Source organism: Lonchura striata, chromosome 29 (genome assembly GCF_050655825.1).
Source record: "Lonchura striata isolate lonStrDom1 chromosome 29, ASM5065582v1, whole genome shotgun sequence".
Taxonomy (NCBI): Eukaryota; Metazoa; Chordata; class Aves; order Passeriformes; family Estrildidae; genus Lonchura; species Lonchura striata.
Genome location: NC_140731.1, coordinates 3,965,980 through 3,984,430, shown reverse-complemented (window position 1 = coordinate 3,984,430; position 18,451 = coordinate 3,965,980). Strand labels below are relative to the sequence as shown.

Below are 18,451 nucleotides of genomic sequence, written 5' to 3'. Positions count from 1 at the left end.
TGTCCCCCAGTGTCCCAAATGTCCCCCAGTGTCCCAAGTGTCCCTCAGTGTCCCCCAGTGTCCCCCGGTGTCCCGGAGGGTGCCTCAGTGTCCCAAATGTCCCCCGGTGTCCCTCAGTGTCCCGTGGGGTCTCTCAGTGTCCCCCGGTGTCCCTCAGTGTCCGCCGGTGTCCCCCGGTGTCCCCCCCGTCCCACCCCGTCCCCGGTGTCCCCCATCACCCCCCGTGTTCCCTCGGTGTCCCCGCGAGGTCCCCGAGTGTCCCGAGCTCCCGGCAGCGTCCCCGGCCCGGCCCCGGTGCCCGCGGCGCGCCCGGTGCCGGGGAAAGCCGGGGGCAGCCCCGGCGGGCGGAGCGGGAAGCGCCGGAGCCGCCCCGGCGGGACCGCCGGGATTGCGGCACGGCACGGCACGGTCCGGCTCGGCACCGAGGGGACACCGCGGGGACACCGCGGGGACACCGCCGGGACGCCGCCCGGACGCCGCCGGGATCCCGGTGCGCCCGCCGGGGCAGCCCAGGTGCAGCGAGGGGACGTCCCCGCCGCCGGTGCCGGTGGCGATACCGGTGCCGGTGGCGATACCGGTGCCGGTGGCTCCCATCCCGCCAGGAACTGCCCCGGGTTTTCCTGCCCGTCCCGGTGCGGCGGGGCGCAGCGCGGGGACCCCGGCCCGGTATCGGTTCTGCTTTCGAGGGGCGGCGGCGGCGGCGAGGGGCGGGAGCCACCTGCCCCGGGATTCCCCACCTGCCGCCGCCCCATAAGAGCCCGGTGGCGGCGCCGGTGGCGGCACAGAACGAGCTCGGATGGCTCCGCTCCGCCGCCTCCGCCTCTGGCTGCTCCTCGCTCTGCTGCCGCCGCCTCCCGCGGCACCGGCACCGGCACCGGCACCGGCGCCGGCCCCGCTCCGCCGCCCGGACTGGGCCGCCTGCCGGGTCCTGTCCCGGGAGCTGGCGCGGCTGCTGGGGACGGTCCGAGAGCCGCACCCGGTGCTGGTGAGAGCGGCGGGGCTCGGCGGGGGCACCGGGGGGCTTGGGGAGCACCGGGGGCTTGAGATTCACCGGGGGCTTGGGGAGCACCGGGGGGCCCGGCGGGGATACCGGGGGGCTCGGGAAGCACCGGGGGCTCTGCCAGGGGCACCGGGGGCTTGGGGAGCACCGGGGGACCCGGCGGGGACACCGGGGGGGCTCGGAAGCACCGGGAGGCTCGGCGGGGGCACCGGCGGCACGAGGAGCACCGGAGGGCTCTGCCGGGGCACCAGGAGCTCGGTGGGGAGCGAGGGGTTCGGGAAGCACCGGGGGGTTCAGCCGGGGGCACCGGGGGCTTGGGAAGCACCGGGGGGCTCGGGATTCACCGGGGGGCTCGGTCGGGGCACCAGGAGCTCGGTGGACAGCGAGGGGCTCGGGAAGCACCGGGGTCTCGGGAAGCACCGGGATCTCTGCTGGGGGCTTCACCGGGGGGCTCGGGATTCACCGAGGGGCTCGGGAAGGACCGGGGGGCTCGGGAAGCACCGGGATCTCTGCCGGGGGCAACGGGGGGCTTGGGAAGCACCGGGAGGATGCAGCAGCATCGCGGCGGGGGTGGCACCGGGAGCTCGGTACCCCCCGGGGGTCCCGGGCGCGCGTGGACCGCCCCGATCGCCGCTCCAGGAGGGGATGCAGCTCCTGGAGGAGGAACCCCAAAATTGGCCCCCCCGGATCCGCTGCAGCGACGCCTGCGACCCCCTGACCCTGGAGAGCAACCACACGGTACCGGGGGGCAACCGGGGACACCGAGGGGGCTGCGGGGGTCGGGGGGGGGGGACCCCGGGGGTGCTCGGGGGGTCCCGGGGATGCTCTGGGGTCCGCTTGGGGTCCCAAGGACGTCTGGGGGTCCCAGGGATGCTGGGGGATGCACTCGGGGGTCCCAGGGGTGCCTGGGGGTCCCGGGGATGTCTGGGGGTCCCAAGGATGTCTGGGGGTCCCAAGGATGTATCTGGGGGTCCCAAGGACGTCTGGGGGTCCCAAGGATGTACCTGGGGGTCCCAGGGATGTATCTGGGGGTCCCAAGGACGTCTGGGGGTCCCAAGGATGTATCTGGGGGTCCCAAGGACGTCTGGGGGTCCCAAGGATGTACCTGGGGGTCCCAGGGATGTACCTGGGGGTCCCAAGGACGTCTGGGGGTCCCAGGGATGTATACCTGGGGGTCCCAGGGATGTACCTGGGGGTCCCAAGGACGTCTGGGGGTCCCAGGGATGTACCTGGGGGTCCCAAGGACGTCTGGGGGTCCCAGGGATGTACCTGGGGGTCCCAAGGACGTCTGGGGGTCCCAGGGATGTATCTGGGGGTCCCAATGATGTACCTGGGGGTCCCAAGGACGTCTGGGGGTCCCAGGGATGCTGGGGGATGCACTCGGGGGTCCCAGGGGTGCCTGGGGGTCCCAGGGGTGCCTGGGGGTCCCGGGGATGTCTGGGGGTCCCGGGGGTGCCAATGATGCGTCTGGAGGTCCCAGAGGGCTCCCAGCGATGCCGAGGGATGCTCCCGTGCTTCCCACGAGTGCCGGGGGCCCCGGGGTGCCGGTGGGGCTGCGGGGATGTCCCGGCAGAGTCCCGGTCCCGCCGGTCTCAGCCCGTCCCACCCCGCAGCGCTGCCTGCACCGGATCCGCCAGGCTCTGCAGCACTACCGGGACCTGCTGGGCTCCGACGTCTTCCGGGAGCAGCCGCAGCCGCAGCTGGAGACGGCGATGGAGCAGCTGCTGCGCCACGTCCCGGTGAGCAACCGGGGGCTCACCGGGGGCTCACCGGGGGGGTCACCGGGGGGGTCACCGGGAGGATCACCGGGGACTCACCGGGGGGATCACCGGGGACTCACCGGGGGCTCACCGGGGGGATCACCGGGGACACACCGGGGGCTCACCGGGGGGGTCACCGGGAGGATCACCGGGGGCTCACCGGGGGGGTCACCGGGAGGATCACCGGGGACTCACCGGGGGGATCACCGGGGACACACCGGGGACTCACCGGGGACTCACCGGGGGGGTCACCGGGAGGATCACCGGGGGCTCACCGGGGGGATCACCGGGAGCTCACCGGGGACTCACCGGGGGCTCACCGGGGGCTCACCGGGGGAGTCACCGGGGGCTCACCGGGGACTCACCGGGGAGCCCGGCCCCGCCTCGCCGGGCGCACGGGCGGCGCTCAGCCCCGCCGTGACCGCGCTGTCCCCGCAGGACGGGCACGGCCGAGTCCCCCGGGACCCCCTGGCGCCCACCGAGCGCTGGGAGCAGCCGCTGCGGCGGCACCTGGCCCTGAAGCGGCTCCGCTCCTTCGCCGCCCTCATCGGCCGCGTCTTCAACCACGGCGCCCGCTGAGCCCCACCGGACACCGCCCGCCCCCTCCCCTATTTATTGCCCCTCTGCCGGGGGTTTATTTATCGCGTGCGACGCTTCTTTATTTATCTTTATTTATACGTTTCTAATAAAGGTCGGATGGAGACGAGCGAGCGCCTCCTGCGTGCCGGGGGGGTGGGATGGGGTTTTATTTACAGGGAGGGGTCCTGGAAGGGAAAAGGAGTGGGGAGGGGTCCCTGGAAGGGAAAAGGAGTGGGGAGGGGTCCCTGGAAGGGAAAAGGAGTGGGGAGGGGTCCCTGGAAGGGAAAAGGAGTGGGGAGGGGTCCCTGGAAGGGAAAAGGAGTGGGGAGGGGTTACTGGAGGGGAAGGGGAGTGGGGAGGGGTCGCTGGAGGGGAAGGGGAGTGGGGAGGGGTCGCTGGAGGGGAAGGGGCTGGGGAGGGATCACTGGAGGGGAAGGGGAGTGGGGAGGGGTCCCTGGAGGGGAAGGGGAGTGGGGAGGGGTCGCTGGAGGGGAAGGGGCTGGGGAGGGATCACTGGAGGGGAAGGGGAGTGGGGAGGGGTTACTGGAGGGGAGCGGGGAGCGGTCACTGGAAGGGAAGGGGCTGGGGAGGGGTCCCTGGAGGGGAAGGGGCTGGGGAGGGGTCCCTGGAGGGGAAGGGGCTGGGGAGGGGTCCCTGGAGGGGAAGGGGCTGGGGAGGGGTCACTGGAAGGGAAGGGGCTGGGGAGGGGTCCCTGGAGGGGAAGGGGCTGGGGAGGGGTCACTGGAAGGGAAGGGGCTGGGGAGGGGTCCCTGGAGGGGAAGGGGCTGGGGAGGGGTTACTGGAGGGGAGCGGGGAGCGGTCACTGGAAGGGAAGGGGCTGGGGAGGGGTCCCTGGAGGGGAAGGGGCTGGGGAGGGGTCCCTGGAGGGGAAGGGGCTGGGGAGGGGTCACTGGAAGTCGCTGGCGTCGATGTGGAGCGGGGGGAAGTCGGTGAACAGGGAGGGCACCACGGGCAGGACCGAGTCCTCGGGCTGAGGCAGGAACGGGTCCTGCTGGTCCAGGAGAGCTGCGCTGCCTGCGGGAGGGACAGGGCAGTGCCCGGGGGCATCTCAGTGCCCGGGGGGAACAATTCAGTGCCCGGGGGACAATTCAGTGCCCAGAGGGACAATTCAGTGCCCAGGGGATAGGGCAGTGCCCGGGGGACAGCTCAGTGCCCATGGGGACATCTCAGTGCCCAGGGGACAATTCAGTGCCCAGGGGGACAATTCAGTGCCCAGGGGTATCTCAGTGCCCGGGGGGACATCTCAGTGCCCAGGGGGACAATTCAGTGCCCAGGGGTATCTCAGTGCCCAGGGGACAATCCAGTGCCCAGGGGGACAATTCAGTGCCCAGAGGATATCTCCGTGCCCAGGGGTATCTCAGTGCCCAGGGGACATCTCTGTGCCCTCCCCAGCCCCGACACTCACCGGGGCTCAGCTGGAAACTCTCCTCCAAGGCTGGCACCACGTCTGGCATCAGCCCCGCCGCCTCCAGGCCCGGCTCCAGCTCCTCCAGCGACTGCAGCAGCTCCTGCATGTCCTGAGCCCCCTGCAGCAGCTCCTGCATGTCCCGTCCCCCCTGCAGCAGCTCCTGCATCTCTCGGCCCCCCTGCAACAGCTCCTGCATGTCCCGAGCCCCCGGCAGCAGCTCCAGGTCCCGCAGCTCCGGTGGCAGCGTCCCCTGCTCCTCGGGGACCCGCGGTGGCTCCGCCGGCTGCGGCGGCCCCGAGCCCACGGCCACTGTCCCCAGCAGCGTCGCCGAGTCCCCCGAGCCCACCCGCAGCACCCGCAGCCCCCCGGGCAGCACCTGCACGGTCCCCGCGGCCCCTGGGGCCGCTGGCAGCGTCCCAGGGAAGTTGGGGACCCCTGATGCCACCTGGGGTGGCTCCAGGCTTTGGGGCTGGGGTTGCAGCATCCCCAGGCCCCTGGGCTGCAGTGACCCCGCGCTCGTGGTCACCCCCTGTGGTGTCCCCAGGTTCCCAGGGGTGACCGGCGGTGTCCCCAAGCTCGTGGTCACCACCTGAGGGGTCCCCACGGTCCCAGGGGTGACCTGCAGTGACCCCAAGCTCATGGTCACTCCCTGAGGGGTCCCCACGGTTCCAGGGGTGACCTGCAGTGACCCCGGCCTCGTGGGCATCACTTGTAGTGTCCCCACATTCCCAGGGGTGACTGGTGTTGTCCCCAAGCTCATGGTCACCCCCTGAGGGGTCCCCACATTCCCAGGGGTGACCGGCGGTGTCCCCAGGCTCGTGGTCACCCCCTGAGGGGTCCCCACATTTCCAGGGGTGACCGGCGGTGTCCCCAAGCTCGGGGGCTGTGACAATGGCAGGCCACCAGGCTGCTGTGTCCCCTGCCCCCGGGGCTGCAGCTGCAGCATCTGCAGGTCCTGCGTGGCCACCACCAGCTCCTCCTCTGTCTGCCGCCGGTTGGGCGGCCTGGAGGGAGAGACAGCGCGGTCAGGGATTGGGGATTGGGGTCAGGGATTGGGGATTGGGGTCAGGGATTTGGGATTGGGGTCAGGGATTTGGGATTGGGGTCAGGGATTGGGAATTGGGGTCAGGGATTTGGGATTGGGGTCATGGTCAGGGATTGGGGTCAGGGATTTGGGATTGGGGTCAGGGATTGGGGATTGGGGTCAGGGATGGGGGATTGGGGTCAGGGATTGGGGATTGGGGTCAGGGATGGGGGATTGGGGTCAGGGATTGGGGATTGGGGTCAGGGATTTGGGATTGGGGTCAGGGATTGGGAATTGGGGTCAGGGATGGGGGATTGGGGTCAAGGATTGGGAATTGGGGTCAGGGATTTGGGATTGGGGTCAGGGATTGGGAATTGGGGTCAGGGATGGGGGATTGGGGTCAGGGTCAGGGATTGGGGTCAGGGATTGGGAATTGGGGTCAGGGATGGGGGATTGGGGTCAGGGTCAGGGATTGGGGTCAGGGATGGGGGATTGGGGTCAGGGATTGGGGTCAGGGTCAGGGATTGGGGATTGGGGTCAGGGATGGGGGATTGGGGTCAGGGATTTGGGATTGGGGTCAGGGATCGGGGTCAGGGATCGGGGTCAGGGATCAGGGTCAGGGATTGGGGTCATGGTCAGGGATCTGGGCTGGGGTCAGGGTCAGGGATTGGGGTCATGGTCAGGGATCAGGGTTGGCGTCAGGGTCAGTGTCAGGGATCGGGTCAAGGATTGGGGTCAGGGTCAGGAATTGGGGGTCAGGGATTGGGTTCAGGGTCAGGAATTGGGGGTCAGGGATTGGGGTCAGGGTTAGGAATCAGGTCAAGGATTGGGGTCAGGGTCAGGGATCGGGTCAGGGATTGGGGTCAGGGTCAGGGATCGGGGTCAGGGTCAGTGTCAGGGATCAGGGTCAAGGATCGGGTCAAGGATTGGGGTCAGGGTCAGGGATCAGGGCAGGGACCCCACAGGCTCCCGGAGGTGTCCCCACGTGCCCTCACCTGGAGGACACGCGGATCAGGCGCCGGTTCAGGTATTTCTGCGACTCGCTCAGGTTCCCTGGGGACAACGAGAGGGGTCAGGGGGGTGGCAGGTGCTGTCCTGCCTCAGTGCCAGGCTGTGCCAGGCCGTGCCAGGCCGTGCCAGGCCGTGCCAGGCCATGCCAGGCCGTACCCTCCAGCCTCTGGCTGTAGAAGGGCCCGAAAGCCTCGTCCCGGGCGATGTTGGGGTACAGGAACTTGAGGGGGTTCTCGGGATTCTTCTCCTCCAGGCTCATGTGGTAGTCGCGGATGATGTCGGGCAGCGCCAGCGACACCAGCTCCGAGGCCGTGTAGGGTTCCACGGCGTGGAAAATGGGGGGTCCTGAGGGGGGACAGCGGGGTCAGCCGGAGGGTGACACCGTGTCCCACAGGGAGCCCTGCTGGAATTGGGGACCCAGGTGACACCGTGTGCCACAGGGAGATGGGGACCCAGGTGACACCGTGTCCCACAGGGAGCTGTGCTGGAATTCGGAACCCAGGTGACACTGTGTCCCACAGGGAGGTGGGGACCCAGGTGACACCGTGTCCCACAGGGAGCTGTGCTGGAATTGGGGACCCAGGTGACACCGTGTCCCACAGGGAGATGGGGACCCAGGTGACACCGTGTCCCACAGGGAGCCCTGCTGGAGATAGGAACCCAGGTTCACCATTCTCATCCACTTTTAAGCGAAATCTGAATTTATCCTCTTGCTCGCTAAGCTTCAGGGGAGGGAGGTTTCTCCTCTTTGCCTTACAGCGAGGCACCGACCTCCTCCAAGGCTCTGAACCTCCAGGGTGTCCCAGCGTCATCCCCCGGGACAAAGCCCACTGCACAGCCCGTCACGCCCTCCATGGATTTGGGAAATCCCATCCCTCCAGAGGCTTTTTCCACTGCTGCACCGCTGCCAGCGCAGCCAGGCCTGTCCCCAGGGCTGCTGGGGGTCCCGGGGGTCACTCACCTGTCTCGGGGTGCTCCACCCAGGTGAAGGTGACACCGCCCAGGACGGTCTCACTGAAGCGCAGCAGGAACGTCCCCGTCCGCTTGCACTTGAGCAGTTTCTCCTTCTGCTTGTGGCTCACGAAGCCCAGGATGAGTCTGGGGGTGGCACCGTCAGCCCCCGTGACACCCCCGGCTCCCTCCCTGGCCCGCCCGGCCCCGCTCCTACCCCTTCTTCCAGAGCTCCTTCAGGTGCTCCTGGAGCAGCCCCAGGATCCCGTCCAGCCAGGCCCAGAAGGAGAAACCGGCGCCGCTGTCCTGGGCGAGAGGGACATGGGGACATGGGGACATGGTGGACAGAGGGGACATGGGGACATGGGGACATGGGGGGACAGAGAGGGACAGAGGGGACATGGGGACATGGGGACATGGGGACATGGGGACATGGGGGGACCTGGGGACATGGGGGGACAGAGGGGACATGGGGACATGGGGGGACCTGGGGACATGGGGGGACAGAGGGGACCTGGGGACATGGGGGGACAGAGAGGGACAGAGGGGACATGGGGACATGGGGACATGGGGGGACCTGGGGACATGGGGGGACAGAGAGGGACATGGGGACATGGGGACATGGGGGGACCTGGGGACATGGGGGGACAGAGAGGGACATGGGGACATGGGGACAGGGACATGGGGATAGAGGGGACAGGGCCATGAGGATATGGGGACAGAGGGGACAGGGCCACAGGGACATAGGGGACAGGGACATGGGGATAGAGGAGACAGGGACATGGGGACATGGGGACAGAGGGGACAGGCCCTACTGACCTTTGAGAACTTGGGCCAGGCCACGGTGCTGTCCGGTGATGGCTTCGAGCCTTGGGGTGAGAGCAGGGTGAGGGGGGACAGTGCAGCCATGTCCCACGGTGTCCCCCCGTGTCCCCCCGTGTCCCCCCGTGTCCCCACCCTCACCCAAGAGTTTCTTGGCCAGCATCAGGAGGTTGTCCCGGCTGAGTCCCCGCTCGGCCACGCTCTGGAACTGCCAGCTCAGCACCTCGGCCAGCCGGGGCCACGGGGCCGGTGGCGGTGACGAGAAGAACTGCTGGGCCTGGGGGACACGGAGGGGACAGGGGGACACGGGGGGACACGGGGTGAGCGGGGCTGGGGACATGGGGAGGGACGGGGCAGGGACAGGGAGAGGGGTTGGGGACACCAGGAGACATGCATTGGAGCAGGGGATGGGGACAGCAGGAGGGGATGGGGACAGGGGACAAGGACAGGAGGAGGGGACAGGGATAGAGGGAGGGGACAGGGACAGCAGGATGGGGACATGCACCAGGGCAGGGGACAGGGACCAGGGGATGGGACAGGGATGGGACAGGGAGCAGGGAATGGGACAGGGACCAAGGGACAGGACTGGGACCAGGGGATGGGAATAAGGACAGAGAACAGGGTACAAGTGATGGGGACATGCTTGTCCCCAGGGCAGGAGACAGGGAGCAGGGGATGGGACATGAACCAAGGGACAGGACACGGATCAGGGCATGGGACAGGGAGCAGGGGATAGGACTGGGACCAGGGGACGGGACAGGGACCAGGGGGCAGGACAGGGAGCAGGGGATGGGACAGGGACCAGGGGATGGGGACATGTGGCAGGGGACAGGGAGCAGGGGACAGGACAGGGACCAAGGGACAGGTCAGGGACCAGGGCATGGGACTGGGACCAGGGAGCAGGGCCTGGGACCAGGGGACGGGACAGGAAGCAGAGATGGGGACACGTGGCAGAGAACGGGGTACAAGGGATGGGCACATGCACCAGGGCAGGGGACAGGCACCAAGGGACAGGGAAATGCAGCAGGGGACAGGCACCAAGGACAGGCATCAAAGCAGGGGTGGGACAAGGACCAAGGACGTGAAGCAGGGCAGGGCACTGGGACCAGGAGACAAAAAATCTGCACCTGGGATGGGGCAGGGACCGGGCCCAGAACTGGGGACAGGGCACAGGGGACACCAGGACAGGACACCAGGAGGAGGGCAGGGCTAGGGAAGGGACAGGGGACACGAGGGTGGCAGCGCTGGGGGGCACAGGGCTCGCCTTGGGGTCAGAGCTGAGCATGTTGAACCAGAGGATGGAGGCCCAGGCGCTGGAGAACTGGTTGTTGTTGGAGATGATGACGAAGGGCAGCGTGGTGGTCTGGGGAGGGGACGGGGCTCAGGCTGGCTGTCCCCAGCCCCCCCCGGGCCTCCCCGAGCCCCCCACGCCCCCAGACCCCCCGGCCCCCACCTCCAGCTCCAGCTCCAGCCCGCAGTAGGCGTAAGCCAGCGTGAAGGTGATGAGGTGCAGCTCCTCCGTCACGACCAGGGGACCCTGCGGGGAGGTGGCACCGGGGTCACCGCCCGGCCCGGCCCCCCTGCAGCCCCCCAACTGCCCTGCAGCCCCCCGACCCACCTGCAGCCCCCCCAGCTCTCCTGCAGCCCCCTGACCACCCCCAGCCCCCCTGCCAGCCCCCGACCCCCCTGCAGCCCCCCGAAAGCCCTACAGCCCCCCTGAAGCTCCCCTGCAGCCCCCCGACCACCCTACAGCCCCCTTGCAGCCCCCCACCCCCTTGCAGCCCCCCAATACCCCTGCAGCCCCCCCAACTCCCCTACAGCCCCCCTGCCACCCCCTGCAGCCCCCCTGTAGCCCCAGCCACCTGCAGCCCCCCCAATTCCCCTGAAGCCCCCCTGCAGCCCCCCACCCCCCCTGCAGCCCCCTGACCCCCCTGCAGTCCCCCAGTCTCCCTGCAGCCCCCCAGCCCCTGTCCCCCTCCCAGTCCCCTGCAGCCCCCGACCACCCCCAGCCCCCAGCACCCCCCAGTCCCCCTGAAGCCCCCCGATCCCCCCGATCCCCCTGACCCCCCCAGCCCCCTGTACCCCCCAGCCCCCAGTCCCCCTGAAGCCCCCCGATCCCCCTGACCCCTCTGACCCCTCCAGCCCCCCTCAGCCCCCCCCAGGCCCCAGTCCCCCCGATCCCCCCGATTCCCCCGATCCCCCTGACCCCCCCAGCCCCCACAGCCCCCCAGTCCCCCCGATCCCCCCGATCCCCCTGACCCCCCCAGCCCCCACAGCCCCCCAGCCCCCCAGTCCCCCCGATCCCCCTGAGCCCCCCAGCCCCCCGCAGCCCCCCGCAGCCCCCCGCCCACCTCGCCGCCGCCCTTGCCCTTGCCGGCCCTGCTGTCCTTCTGCTCCTTCAGCGTCTGTGGGGAGGGGCAGGGTCAGCCCCGGGTGGGCGCCGCAGCCGCCCCCGCGGGGGGATCTGGGGGTCGGGGGTCCCTACGAGGTACTGGAAGTCGCAGAGCAGCCCCTCCTGCGGGCTGTCCCCGGCCAGGAGCGTTTTGCTGCTCGATGTCAGGATGTTGAAGCGGCGGAACCTGCGGGCACGGGCGGCAGTGAGAGGGGCCGGGACCCCCGCGAGGGACCCCCGGGATGGGCCAGGACCCCCGGGAGGGACCCCCGGGACGGGCCGGGACCCCCGGGATGGACCGGGACCCCCGGGAGGGACCCCCGGGATGGGCCGGGACCCCCGGGATGGGCCGGGACCCCCGGGATGGACCGGGACCTCCGGGAGGGACCCCCGGGATGGACCGGGACCACCGGGAGGGACCCCCGGGATAGGCCGGGACCCCCGGGATGGACTGGGACCCCCGGGATGGGCCGGGACCCCCGGGATGGACTGGGACCCCCGGGATGGGCCGGGACCCCTGGGGTGGGGTCGGGACCCCCAAGGGTGGGATCGGGACCCCCGGGATGGGGTCGGGACCCTCAGGGTGGGGTCAGGACCCCCGAGGTGGGATCAGGACCCCCGGGATGGGCCGGGACCCCTGGGGTGGGGTCGGGACCCCCGGGATGGGGTCGGGACCCCCGGGGTGGGATCAGGACCCCCGAGGTGAGGTCGGGACCCCCGGGATGGGATCGGGACCCCCGGGGTGGGATCAGGACCCCCGAGGTGAGGTCGGGACCCCCGGGGTGGGATCAGGACCCCCGGGGTGGGATCAGGACCCCCGAGGTGGGGTCGGGACCCCCGGGATGGGATCGGGACCCCCGGGGTGGGATCAGGACCCCCGGGGTGGGGTCGGGACCCCCGAGGTGGGGTCGGGACCCCCGGGGTGGGATCAGGACCCCCGGGGTGGGATCAGGACCCCCGAGGTGGGGTCGGGACCCCCGGGATGGGATCGGGACCCCCGGGGTGGGATCAGGACCCCCGGGGTGGGATCAGGACCCCCGAGGTGGGGTCGGGACCCCCGGGATGGGATCGGGACCCCCGGGGTGGGATCGGGACCCCCGGGGTGGGATCAGGACCCCCGGGATGGGGTCGGGACCCCCGGGGTAGGATCAGGACCCCCGAGATGAGGTCGGGACCCCCGAGGTGGGGTCGGGACCCCCGGGGTGGGATCAGGACCCCCGAGGTGGGGTCGGGACCCCCGGGGGGGCTCCGGCGCTCTCCCAGCTCTCACCCTCGGATGTTGGGGGGGTCCCTGGAAGAGAAAAGGGGGGGTCAGGGCCAGGGGACCCCCGGGGGGGCTCGGGGGGGTCCCGCGGCTCCACTTGCAGCAGTGAAAGGGACGGGATGAAGATTGGATTAGGAATGATTTATGGTTTAGATAATAATTCATGAAAATTTAATTGAATTAATTTTATTTATTTATTTATTTTATTTAATTTGATTCATTTAATTAATTTAATTTAATTAATTAATTTAATAAATAAATTCAATGTAATAAATAAAATAATTTAATTCAATGAATTAAATAATTCAATTTAATAAAACAAATAATTTAATAAAGAAAATTTAATTCAATAAATTAAATAATTTAATTCAATACATGAAATAATTTAATTAAATGAATTAAATAATTCAATTTAGTAAATGAAATAATTAAATTTAATTAAGTAATTCAATTTAATAAATCAAATAAATTAAATTAAATTAAATAATTCAATTTAATAAGTCTAATAATGTAATTCAGTGGATTAAATAATTCAATTTAATAAATCAAATAATTTAATTCAATAAATTAAGTAATTCAATTTAATAAATCAAATCATTAAATAAATTAAAGAATTCAACTTAATAAATAAAATAATTAAATTAAATGAATTCAATTATTCAATTCAATAAATCAGATGGTTTAATTCCATCAATGCAATAACGGAATTCAATCAATAATGGAATCCCATCAATGCAATAACTGAATTCAGTCAATAACTGAATTCAATCAATAACGGAATCCCACCAATGCAATAACTGAATTCAATCAATAACGGAATCCCACCAATGCAATAACTGAATTCAATCAATAATGGAATCCCATCAATGCAATAACTGAATTCAATCAATAACTGATTTCAATCAATAACGGAATCCCACCAATGCAATAACTGAATCCCACCAATGCAGTAACGGAATCCCATCAATGCAATAACTGAATTCAATCAATAACGGAATTCAATCAATAACAGAATCCCATCAATGCAATAACTGAATTCAATCAATAACGGAATCCCAGCAATGCAATAACAGAATCCCCTCAATGCAATAATGGAATCCCATCAATCAATAACAGAATCCCATCAATCAATAACGGAATTCAATCAATAACTGAATTCCATCAATGCAATAACGGAATTCAATCAATAACGGAATTCAATCAATAACGGAATCCCATCAATCAATAACGGAATTCAGTCAATAACGGAATCCCAGCAATGCAATAATTGAATTCCGTCAATGAAATAATTGAATTCCATCAATGCAATAACGGAATTCAATCAATAACGGAATTCAATCAATAACGGAATCCCAGCCATGCAATAACAGAATCCCATCAATGCAATAATTGAATTCAATCAATAACGGAATCCCATCAATCAATAACGGAATCCAATCAGTAACGGAATCCCAGCCGTGCAACAATCGCGTGCCCAGCTCCCGCCCCACCTGTCGATGTGGATGCGGGCCTCCATGCGGTGGTTGCGGTCGTGCAGCCGCAGCAGCAGCCGGGCGCGGGCGCAGAACTTGCCGGTGGTGCGCAGCACCAGCGGGCGCCGGGCGGCGTTGGGCGTGCAGGGCTGCTGCTCCACCACGAAGGCGCTGGGGGGACCGGGGGGTCAGGGCTGCCCCGAGACCCCCGGCTGACCCGAGACCCCCAACTGACCCGGAGACCCCCGGCTGACCCGAGACCCCCGGCTGCCCCGAGACCCTCCAGGGGCACCGAGACCCTCCAGGTGACCCGAGACCCTCCAGGGGCACCGAGACCCCCCGGCTGACCCGAGACCCCCCAGGTGCACCGAGACCCCCCAGCTGACCCGAGACCCCCCAGGTGCACCGAGACCCCCCAGGTGCACCGAGACCCCCCGGCTGCCCCGAGACCCCCCAGGTGACCCGAGACCCCCCAGCTGACCCGAGACCCTCCAGGTGCCCCGAGACCCCCCGGCTGCCCCGAGACCCTCCAGGGGCACCGAGACCCCCGGCTGACCCGAGACCCCCAACTGACCCGGAGACCCCCGGCTGCCCCGAGACCCTCCAGGTGCACCGAGACCCTCCAGGTGCACCGAGACCCCCCGGCTGACCCGAGACCCCCCAGGTGCACCGAGACCCTCCAGGTGCACCGAGACCCCCAACTGACCCGAGACCCCCGGCTGACCCGAGCCCCCCGGCTGACCCAAGACCCCCGGCTGACCCGAGCCCCCCGGCTGACCCAAGACCCCCGGCTGCCCCGAGACCCCCGGACTGACCTGGAGACCCCCGGCTGCCCCAAGACCCCCGGCTGCCCCTGCTCCTGAAATCTGGAACAGCCCGGGCTGGGGCAGGCCAAGAGGGGCGTGCAGGGAGAACTGCGGGTTGGGCACGGGACAGCCCCAAAACGTTCCCTATCCTAAATCCCAACGTTTGTCCAAACAACCCTGAGCTATGGAGCTATGGAATGTCCAGAGATGGAAGGGACCCAACAGGAACATCAAGTCCAACTCCTGGTTTGGCGCAGGACAACCCCAAAACCTGCCTAGCCCTATATCCCAACATTTGAGTGGTGTCCAAACACCCCTGAGCTACGGAACTATGGAATGCCCAGAGGAGCATCGAGTCAACACCTGGTTTGGCACAGGACAACCCCAAAACCTTCTCAGTCCTAAATCCCAACATTTGTCCAAACACACCCTGAGCTATGGAATACCCAGTGATGGAAAGGATTCATCAGGAACATCGAGTCCAACTCCTGGTTTGGTGCAGGACAACCCCAAAACCTTCCCTATCCTAAATCCCAATGTTTGAGTGATGTCCAAACACCCCTGAGCTATGGAATATCCTGAGCTGGAAGAGACCTACAGGGATCAAAGCCCAACTCCATGCTCAAGACACCCCAAAATCCCACCCTGTCCCTGAGAGCCTTCTCCAAATGCTCCTTGAGGTGGGAAGGGGCCCACAGCAATCCCTGAGTCCCAGGACACCCCCAAAAACCCTAAATCCCAACACCTGAGAGCATTGTCCAACCTCTCCCTGACCTCTCGAATCATCCAGAGCTGGAAGGGATCCATCAGGATCAAAGTCCAGCCCGGCACAGGACACCACAAACTTTCCCCCAAAATCCCTGAGAGCACTGCCCCGACCCCCCCGACCTCCTGAATTACACCCAGAGCTGCGAGGGACCCACCAGAACCCTTGACCCCAGCTCCAGGCCCTACACAGACACCCCAAAAATCCCACCCTGTGCCTGGGAGCGTTGTCCAAACTCTCCCGGAGCTCTGACAACCTCGGGACCGTCACCACTCCCTGGAGAGCTTCCCCAGCGCTCAACCACCCTGGTGGGGAGGATTTTTCCCTGATCTCCACCCCCAGAACCCTCCTGGCAGCGCCGCAGCCGCTCAGAGCCCAGCTCACCTCCTGAGCAGGTGCGTGAGCTGCTCCTGCAGCCGCTGCTGCAGCAGGGGCGTCTCTGTCACCAGCGGGTCCCTGGCGTAGGTCACCTTCTGCCGCAGGTCGCCCAGCGCCCGCAGCAGCTGCCGCAGCTGGAACAGCCCCTGGCCCAGCTCCGTGAACCTGCGGGGGTCAGGGAGCTCGGAGGGGTCCGGCTGCAGCCCCCCACCCCGAGCCCCCCGAGCCCCCCAACCCTACCAGGTCTCCAGCGGGCGCAGGTTGGTGTCGCCGGGGCCCCCCATGCACTGGCGCTGCTGCCGCGCCCGCCAGTCCCCCAGCTCCTGCTGCAGCAGCTCCTGCAGCGTCTCGCTGCGCCTCAGGAGCTGCTGCATCTGAGCCAGCACCTCCTGGGGGGAGACGTGGCTCTCAGCGGGGTGCACGGTGCCCCCCCAAAACCCAGCCTGGCCGCCCCGAGCCCCCCTCACCTTGCGCTGCTGGTCCAGGTTCTTCAGTTTGTCCTCGAGGGATTTCAGCTCCTGCATGTACTCGGGGTCCCCGTTCCTCTCCCCATCTGCGGGCAGGGGAGAGGGCTCAGGGTTTTGGGGGGCTCGGAGGGGGCGCAGGGCAGTGCCCACCCCCCAATCTCCCCAGCGTGGGGCTCACCTGGCTGGTAGTGCACCTTGAAGCAGAAGTCAAAGGCATCCTGCAAATCCTCCAGGTGCCTGAAGGCTCGTTCGGCTTCCTGCGGACACAGGGGGGTCAGGAGGGGCCGGGCAGCCCCCGGGGGGCTCGGCGGGGGTCGCGGGGGGTGGCGGGGGGTTACCTGCAGGGCCCTGTGGAAGTCGCCCAAGCGCTGCTGGATCTGCTGCTCCCGGCCGTTCTCCGGGGCTGGGGTGGGCGCGGGGGCCGAACCCCCCTAGGCAGGGAGACACGGGGTGTGGGGCAGCGGCCGCGGGACCCCCGGCGCCTGTGGGGTGAGGCGGGGGACCCTGCCCTGCCCTACCTGCCCCCCCGCCTGCCCCAGGCGCAGGATCCGCCGCTCCTCCTGCAGCAGGTTGGCCACCAGGTTGGCGAACGTCTCCGGCTTCTCCTCGAACTCGGCCTGCGGAGGGGCTTGGGGGGGTCAGCGCGGCGCGGAGACCCCTCCCCACCGCGCCCCCCCCGGCCCTGGAGCCCACCTGGAGGTCGCGGTGGGCTTTGCGCAGGTTGTGCTTCAGCATGAAATCCTCGCGGTCCGAGCCCAGGCTGCCCAGGCGCTCTCCCAGTAGCACCAGTAAGGAGTGGAACAGCATGCGGGCGTGCGAGCAGAGCGGCTCGGCCGCCTGGCGCCTGCGGCAGCGCGGGCTCAGCACGGGCTCAGCACGGGCTCAGCACGGGCACGGCCCCGCCCGTGCCCCCCGGAGCCGCCCCCAGCCCCGGATCCCCCCCCCCGGTACCAGTTCTGGCTCTCGATCCAGGCGGCCAAGGACTGCCGCACGGCCATGGGCAGCGCCGAGCCCGCGTACAGCTGGTGCACCTGCTCCAGGTAGGTGTTGGCCAAGCTCTGCACCTCCTGCCACTGCGCCATGCTGCGGGGACAGCGGCTCAGCGGCGCCCCGGGCCGTGCCCCGGCCGCGCCGGGACCGGAGGAACACCCGCGGGCGCCAGGTGGGCACCGCTGCACCCCACGTACCTGCCTGCAGCACAGGACCGGGGTCCCTCTGCTCCTGCTCGGTCCTGGGGTCCCTCTGCTCAGTCCTGGGTGGTCCTGGGGGTCCCTCTGCTCAGTCCTGGGTGGTCCCGGGGGTCCCTCTGCTCCTGCTCGGTCCCTGGGGTCCCTCTGCTCAGTCCTGGGTGGTCCCGGGGGTCCCTCTGTCGGGTTCTGGGTGGTCCCGAGGGTCCCTGTGCTCGGGTTCTGGGTGGTCCGAGGATCCCTCTGCTCCTGCTCGGTCCTGGCTGCTCCCAGGGGTCCCTCAGCTCCTGCTCGGTCCCTGGGGTCCCTCTGCTCAGTCCTGGGTGGTCCCGGGGGTCCCTCAGCTCCTGCTCGGTCCTGGCTGATCCCTAGGGTCACTCTGCTCGGGTCCTGGGTGGTTCCGAGGGTCCCTGTGCTCGGTTCTGGGTGGTTCCGAGGGTCCCTCTGCTCAGGTTCTGGGTGGTTCCGAGGGTCCCTGTGCTCGGTTCTGGGTGGTTCCGAGGGTCCCTCTGCTCGGGTTCTGGGTGGTCCCGAGGGTCCCCCTGCCCCGCCGCAGCCCCGGCAGCTCCCGCTGGGGTGGCCGCGGACCGGCAGCCGCGTCCTGCGGTGGGAGCAGGGGCTGAGCCGAGGGGGGCTCCCCACCCGGGGCGGGGGGCACAGAACGCCCACAGCAGGGCCCCCAGCCCCCCTTCTGCACCACCCCAGGCCCCTCCTCAGAGACCCCCTAGACCGGACCCCCATGGGACCCCTCGGGCGCCCCCCGGGTCCCCCCCAGTGGGATGGGTGTCCCTGACCGCCCCCCGCCCCAGCGCGACAGCCTTCCAGGGGACGCTCTGTGTGCCCCAGCCGGGGTCCCCGGCCTGTGCCCCCCTTCCCCGGGCTCTCCCGGGCTCCAGAACCGCCCGTGTCCCGCCCCGGAGTGCCCCGGGACCCCCGACCCACCTCCGCCGGCACCGGAGCAGGAAGGCGGGCTGGCCACGCCCCCTGCCAGCTCTGCTCGCTGATTGGCGGAGAGCGGCGCCGAGGCCCCGCCCCCGCGCGCGGCGCCTCTGGGCCCGTTTGTTCATTTCCCCAAATTTACGTCACGCGGGGCGGGGCGTAGTGGGCGGGGCTAGTGGATGGGTGTGACCAATGGGCGGGCTC

At 66.8% G+C, this 18,451-nt stretch overlaps 2 protein-coding genes across 2 annotated transcripts; one reads left to right on the top strand and one right to left on the bottom strand.

Annotated features, from left to right (window-relative positions):
- The first annotated feature begins 633 nt into the window (after nt 1-633).
- IL23A (interleukin 23 subunit alpha) lies at nt 634-3,468 on the top strand. Its single transcript, XM_077788593.2, has 4 exons — nt 634-985; nt 1,640-1,738; nt 2,614-2,739; nt 3,199-3,468. Exons 1-4 carry the CDS (start codon nt 797-799, stop codon nt 3,337-3,339), a joined length of 555 nt encoding a protein of 184 aa, XP_077644719.1. The 5' UTR covers nt 634-796; the 3' UTR covers nt 3,340-3,468.
- Nucleotides 3,415-18,338, bottom strand: STAT2 (signal transducer and activator of transcription 2). The gene is made up of 24 exons (XM_077788572.2): nt 18,251-18,338; nt 17,309-17,909; nt 17,073-17,204; nt 16,815-16,965; nt 16,640-16,738; nt 16,460-16,552; nt 16,300-16,378; nt 16,122-16,207; nt 15,895-16,043; nt 15,661-15,819; nt 13,723-13,875; nt 12,239-12,259; nt 11,062-11,155; nt 10,928-10,981; nt 10,030-10,113; nt 9,841-9,939; nt 8,718-8,853; nt 8,574-8,623; nt 7,972-8,060; nt 7,765-7,901; nt 6,960-7,148; nt 6,788-6,845; nt 4,766-5,772; nt 3,415-4,374 (listed from the first exon to the last, which is right to left on the bottom strand). The coding sequence occupies exons 3-24, from the start codon at nt 17,201-17,203 to the stop codon at nt 4,247-4,249; spliced, it is 3,246 nt and encodes a 1,081-aa protein (XP_077644698.2). The 5' UTR covers nt 17,204; nt 17,309-17,909; nt 18,251-18,338; the 3' UTR covers nt 3,415-4,246.
- Nucleotides 18,339-18,451: the final 113 nt, after the last annotated feature.